The sequence below is a fragment of the Squalius cephalus genome (genome assembly GCF_949319135.1).
Source record: "Squalius cephalus genome assembly, chromosome: 15".
Lineage (NCBI taxonomy): Eukaryota > Metazoa > Chordata > Actinopteri > Cypriniformes > Leuciscidae > Squalius > Squalius cephalus.
In genome coordinates, this window is record NC_137136.1 from 382,501 (window position 1) to 390,000 (window position 7,500).

At 46.1% G+C, this 7,500-nt stretch overlaps 1 protein-coding gene across 1 annotated transcript in view; it reads right to left on the reverse strand.

The window, feature by feature from the left end:
* Nucleotides 1-7,500, reverse strand: part of pop1 (POP1 homolog, ribonuclease P/MRP subunit) — a 35,497-nt gene that overhangs the window by 24,729 nt on the left and 3,268 nt on the right. Inside the window, exons 2-4 of the mRNA XM_079894114.1 lie at nt 7,130-7,205; nt 6,952-7,050; nt 5,778-5,953 (exon numbers count right to left, since the gene is read on the reverse strand). Coding sequence (XP_079750240.1) covers nt 5,778-5,953; nt 6,952-7,050; nt 7,130-7,205 — 351 coding nt within the window. The remainder of the gene's footprint in view (nt 1-5,777; nt 5,954-6,951; nt 7,051-7,129; nt 7,206-7,500) is intronic.

The window sequence follows — 7,500 nt, forward strand, 5'->3', positions numbered from 1 at the left end:
CTTCCACTCTCAGTAAACTTCCGGCTTCTGAACTGGTTGCAGTTCCACTCTGGCTCCACATGAGGGCGCTCACAGGACGAGTGCAGTTCCACTCTGGCTCCACATGAGGGCGCTCACAGGACGAGTGCAGTTCCACTCTGGCTCCACATGAGGGCGCTCACAGGACGAGTGCAGTTCCACTCTGGCTCCACATGAGGGCGCTCACAGGACGAGTGCAGTTCCACTCTGGCTCCACATGAGGGCGCTCACAGGACGAGTGCAGAATGAATGGAGGTCTATGGCGCTATACCCCTCAAAATCCACTTTTCTCAGGATATGTTTTGTCTAGTAATTTGAATGTTGTATTCGAAAGGAGATGCAAAGAAATTACACTGCTGGGTGTTAGATTTTTTAGAGTCACTTATTTGCTTTAAAAAGTATTTTAAAATGTCAATGACGTCACACACATCGTACGACCAGAGATACTGCTTTACGGCAATCCTTCAGTCACTTTGGTGCTTTCAGCTCTGCACTTTCTTTTCTCTCCAGGCATCGACAACACAGCTGACACAGGGAAACACACAACACAGCTGACACAGGCAAACACACAGCACAGCTGACACAGGGAAACACAACACAGCTGACACAGGGAAACACACAACACAGCTGACACAGGGAAACACACAACACAGCCGACACAGGTAAACACACAACACAGCTGACACAGGTAAACAACACAGCTGACATAGGGAAACACAACACAGCTGACACAGGGAAACACACAACACAGCTGACACAGGGAAACACACAACACAGCTGACACAGGGAAACACACAACACAGCTGACACAGGTAAACACAACACAGCTGACACAGGTAAACACACAACACAGCTGACACAGGTAAACACACAACACAGCTGACACAGGGAAACACACAACACAGCTGACACAGGGAAACACACAACACAGCTGACACAGGTAAACACACAACACAGCTGACACAGGTAAACACAACACAGCTGACACAGGGAAACACACAACACAGCTGACACAGGGAAACACAACACAGCTGACACAGGGAAACACACAACACAGCTGACACAGGTAAACACAACACAGCTGACACAGGTAAACACACAACACAGCTGACACAGGTAAACACACAACACAGCTGACACAGGGAAACACACAACACAGCTGACACAGGGAAACACACAACACAGCCGACACAGGGAAACACAACACAGCCGACACAGGGAAACACACAACACAGCCGACACAGGGAAACACAACACAGCTGACACAGGGAAACACACAGCACAGCTGACACAGGCAAACACACAACACAGCTGACACAGGGAAACACACAACACAGCTGACACAGGGAAACACACAACACAGCTGACACAGGCAAACACACAGCACAGCCGACACAGGGAAACACAACACAGCTGACACAGGGAAACACACAGCACAGCTGACACAGGCAAACACACAACACAGCTGACACAGGGAAACACACGACACAGCCGACACAGGGAAACACACGACACAGCCGACACAGGGAAACACACAGCACAGCTGACACAGGCAAACACACAGCACAGCCGACACAGGGAAACACACAACACAGCTGACACAGGGAAACACACGACACAGCTGACACAGGGAAACACACAGCACAGCCGACACAGGGAAACACACAGCACAGCTGACACAGGCAAACACACAGCACAGCCGACACAGGGAAACACACGACACAGCCGACACAGGGAAACACACGACACAGCTGACACAGGGAAACACACGACACAGCTGACACAGGCAAACACACAACACAGCTGACACAGGGAAACACACAACACAGCCGACACAGGGAAACACACAACACAGCCGACACAGGGAAACACACAGCACAGCCGACACAGGGAAACACACGACACAGCTGACACAGGGAAACACACGACACAGCTGACACAGGGAAACACACAGCACAGCTGACACAGGCAAACACACAACACAGCTGACACAGGGAAACACACGACACAGCTGACACAGGGAAACACACAGCACAGCTGACACAGGCAAACACACAACACAGCTGACACAGGGAAACACACAACACAGCTGACACAGGGAAACACACAGCACAGCTGACACAGGCAAACACACAACACAGCTGACACAGGGAAACACACGACACAGCTGACACAGGGAAACACACAGCACAGCTGACACAGGCAAACACACAACACAGCCGACACAGGGAAACACAACACAGCTGACACAGGGAAACACACAGCACAGCTGACACAGGCAAACACACAACACAGCTGACACAGGGAAACACACAACACAGCTGACACAGGGAAACACACAGCACAGCTGACACAGGCAAACACACAACACAGCCGACACAGGGAAACACAACACAGCTGACACAGGGAAACACACAGCACAGCTGACACAGGCAAACACACAACACAGCTGACACAGGGAAACACACAACACAGCTGACACAGGCAAACACACAACACAGCTGACACAGGGAAACACACAACACAGCTGACACAGGGAAACACACAACACAGCTGACACAGGGAAACACAACACAGCCGACACAGGGAAACACACGACACAGCTGACACAGGCAAACACACAACACAGCTGACACAGGCAAACACACGACACAGCTGACACAGGGAAACACACAACACAGCTGACACAGGGAAACACAACACAGCCGACACAGGGAAACACACAACACAGCCGACACAGGGAAACACAACACAGCCGACACAGGGAAACACACGACACAGCCGACACAGGGAAACACACAACACAGCCGACACAGGGAAACACACGACACAGCTGACACAGGGCAACACAACACAGCTGACACAGGGAAACACACAACACAGCTGACACAGGGAAACACAACACAGCTGACACAGGGAAACACACAACACAGCCGACACAGGGAAACACAACACAGCTGACACAGGCAAACACACAACACAGCTGACACAGGGAAACACAACACAGCTGACACAGGGAAACACACAACACAGCTGACACAGGGCAACACAACACAGCTGACACAGGGAAACACACAACACAGCTGACACAGGGAAACACACAACACAGCTGACACAGGGAAACACAACACAGCTGACACAGGGAAACACACGACACAGCCGACACAGGGAAACACAACACAGCTGACACAGGGAAACACACAACACAGCTGACACAGGGAAACACACAACACAGCTGACACAGGGAAACACACGACACAGCTGACACAGGGAAACACACGACACAGCTGACACAGGTAAACACACAACACAGCTGACACAGGGAAACACACGACACAGCTGACACAGGGAAACACACAACACAGCTGACACAGGGAAACACAACACAGCTGACACAGGGAAACACACAACACAGCCGACACAGGGAAACACAACACAGCAGACACAGGGAAACACACGACACAGCTGACACAGGGAAACACAACACAGCTGACACAGGCAAACACACAACACAGCTGACACAGGGAAACACAACACAGCTGACACAGGGAAACACACAACACAGCCGACACAGGGAAACACAACACAGCAGACACAGGGAAACACAACACAGCAGACACAGGGAAACACACGACACAGCTGACACAGGGAAACACACAACACAGCTGACACAGGGAAACACACGACACAGCTGACACAGGGAAACACAACACAGCTGACACAGGGAAACACAACACAGCAGACACAGGGAAACACACGACACAGCTGACACAGGGAAACACACAACACAGCTGACACAGGGAAACACACGACACAGCTGACACAGGGAAACACACGACACAGCTGACACAGGGAAACACACAACACAGCAGACACAGGGAAACAAACAACACAGCAGACACAGGGAAACACACGACACAGCTGACACAAGGAAACACACAACACAGCTGACACAGGGAAACACAACACAGCTGACACAGGGAAACACACGACACAGCTGACACAGGGAAACACACAACACAGCAGACACAGGGAAACACACGACACAGCTGACACAGGGAAACACACAACACAGCTGACACAGGGAAACACACAACACAGCTGACACAGGGAAACACACAACACAGCTGACACAGGGAAACACACAGCACAGCCGACACAGGGAAACACACAACACAGCTGACACAGGGAAACACACAACACAGCTGACACAGGGAAACACACAACACAGCCGACACAGGGAAACACACAACACAGCCGACACAGGGAAACACACAACACAGCCGACACAGGGAAACACACAGCACAGCCGACACAGGGAAACACACAGCACAGCCGACACAGGGAAACACACGACACAGCCGACACAGGTAAACACACGACACAGCCGACACAGGGAAACACACGACACAGCCGACACAGGGAAACACACAGCACAGCCGACACAGGGAAACACACGACACAGCCGACACAGGTAAACAGACAACACAGCTGACACAGGTAAACAGACAACACAGCTGACACAGGCAAACACACGTGCTGGAAGAGTTTTAGTTTTGTTGTTTTAAAAGACCATCAAGCGGTATCTCTGGTCATAATCAGTCCTTTACTGACCAATCAGTGTTCATTAGCAGAATGCTAGCGTGTTATGGGCAACAACAACTCAACCTGTAAGAAATCGAAAGGACATAAGTACTCGTTCATTCAACTTTCGATCTATAACCCATGTTGAACTTGCAAAACCTACAATCAAATCTGAGATTTCTCAACGGCAATCGGGTGAAAGAGACAAATTTAGCCGTCTAGCGCCATAGACTCCCATTCAGTCTGCACTCATGGTGATCGCCCCCAGTGGAACTCTGGTGGAACTACAACCACAATTCGGTACAATAGGACTTAATAGGGAGTGGCCAGGCTCTCCGTAGACGGACTCTGATAGTACCTAGAATATCTAAGTCCACTAAAGGAGGGAGAGGGTTTTCACATTCGGCTCCTAAACTCTGGAATACCGTTCCTGATAATGTTTGGGGCTAAAAATACCATAGGAAAACAACTAGCCTAACTAATATAAATTTCAAGCATTATTAAAGAAAAGTATTAAAGTAAACACTCAGTAATTAAATAAGAACAAATAAAAAATTAGCAAATCGCAACAAATAGATAAAACTGAACAAAGCTGCATCTGATAACAGATCACTGTAGATTGTAATGTGCTGGGAGTGACGAGACTCTTATCTCACGAGACACGAGATCTTATCACAATACTTCATAGAAATCCTCAATGACAAAATTCCTGACTGGAAAAATAGTCTGCAGGTGCGTTTTAAAATGTTTTAACTAATAATCTTGTAATGAATGTGATTCCAGCTCTACTTTATGAGTATGAATGATCAAAAGCACTGAAAGACAATAATATACAAGCACTGTAAAGGTTTCGCCACAAACTCGACTGACTGTCTTCACACGAGTCTCTTCAGACTTTACTGTGCATGAATTATGAGCTTCCAGAACCTCTGATTGAGGCTGTGTGCGACTCATAATTCAACTCCTTTACACAAATTGAACATAGAAATAAAAACAGTATAAATAAAAATAAATAGCAGTTTTTTCTTAATAAGTGTAAACAATAAGTGCACGAGATCTCATCACACCTCTATAACGTGGACTCAGGCATTTTCCGTAAAGCTCCTTTGAAATGATGTGTATTGTGCGCTGTAATAAATAAACATGAACTGAAGAATGCGGACAGTGTGCAGTACCAGGCGTTGCGCTCCCTCGCGCAGGCGTATCGGCAGTCTCTTGGTGTCGTGGCTCATGGCTCGTCTGCGCATGTGTTTGGGCAGAGCGTTGAACACGTGGCAGCTGCCGGCAGGCTTACTGACGGCCTTCAGCATGGCGTTCACTTCGGCCGCGCGAGCTCTAGCGAAGTACGAGGCTGCGAGACAGTCAAACAACTTTCACTATTAAAGTCCCCCGTCGTCAATCATTTCATCCTTTAAAACTCATCTTTCATCACCAAAATGACAATGGCTGCTCAAGAAACATTTATTATGATTATTATCAGTGTTAAAAACAGTTATTTACATTTTTATTTCAGGATTCTTTGATGAATAGAAAGTTCAAAAGAACATTTATTTGAAATGGAATCTTTTGTAACATTATAAATGTCTTTACTGTAACTTTTGATCAATTTAATTAATCCTTGATGAATAAAAGTATTATTTCTTTTCTTTCTTTCTTTTTTTTTAAAATGTTTTTTATTTGCTTAAAGTCCCATGTAGTCAATTTTATCCTTTAAAACTCATCTTTGATCACCAAAATTACACATTTAAATGTTTTTTCCTTTAAAAAAATTATTTGTGCCTTAAAATAGCTTGAATGTAACTTGACACTGGGGGGGGGGGGGGGGATGACAAAATATGGCAAAAATATCATATCGCGATTTTTTTCAAGAAAATCACGATTCAAGATTTTATCACGATTCTTTTTTGCATGTTGGTTTCACTATTTTGCAAGTGACTGAGCAACTAATGTCCCTATTTTAAAAAACAAAGTCTTACAAGCTAACAATATATAAACAAAGAAAAGAATGGCAGACATTTAGGCCAAAGTGGACAAGATAAAAATCTTTGTCATTATTTTTTTTGTTATTGAAAAATAAGAACAAAGATACACATCACACATACACAACATAATCTACAAATGTAATAAACACTATTTAACTGTAGCATTCAAGAAAGAAATTAAATACACAAATATAGAAAAAAAACACTACACAGACTTCACTGTATAAATTATACATTGATTCTTATTGAAGCTAATATTAAAGTTGAGTTGAGCTTCTATAACAGTGAGTGATTTTCTCTTTGTTTTCTGTTGTTTTATTAACATGAAAGGGATAGTCGTTCTATAATTATGAGTGTGTTTGATCACCTGTGATGTATTTGGGCAGATCTTGACTGTAACTGTGACCCCCAGCCTGATGACCTCTGACCCAGACCTGTGACCCCTGACCTCTCCCGGCACCACGACCTGTAGAGGAGCATTCAGTCAATAAACACAAATAACACATGATCATAGAGCATGACTTCAGCTGAAGAGTCTCGATCACCTGAGCTCGTGTACGTCACGTTCCTCGGCTGGTTCTTCATCTTTTTTTCTCTCATTCGGTCTTTTGCTCCCGGCATCTGAAACACAGATTCATCTCAATCAGCTCCAGTGAACACACACACATACACATACAAACACACACACACACACACACACACACACACACACACACACACACACACAGACACAGACACAGACACAGACACAGACACAGACACACACACAGCTCAGCTTTATACAGTGCAGATCGTCTCAGAGCAGCTTCACTGTAATAAACAGGAGAATCACAGAATCACTGATGAAACTTCATCAAGTATCCGAGAGACTCAGGAGTGAAGCCGCTCTACAGAAGAAGAGAGAGTCACTCAGATC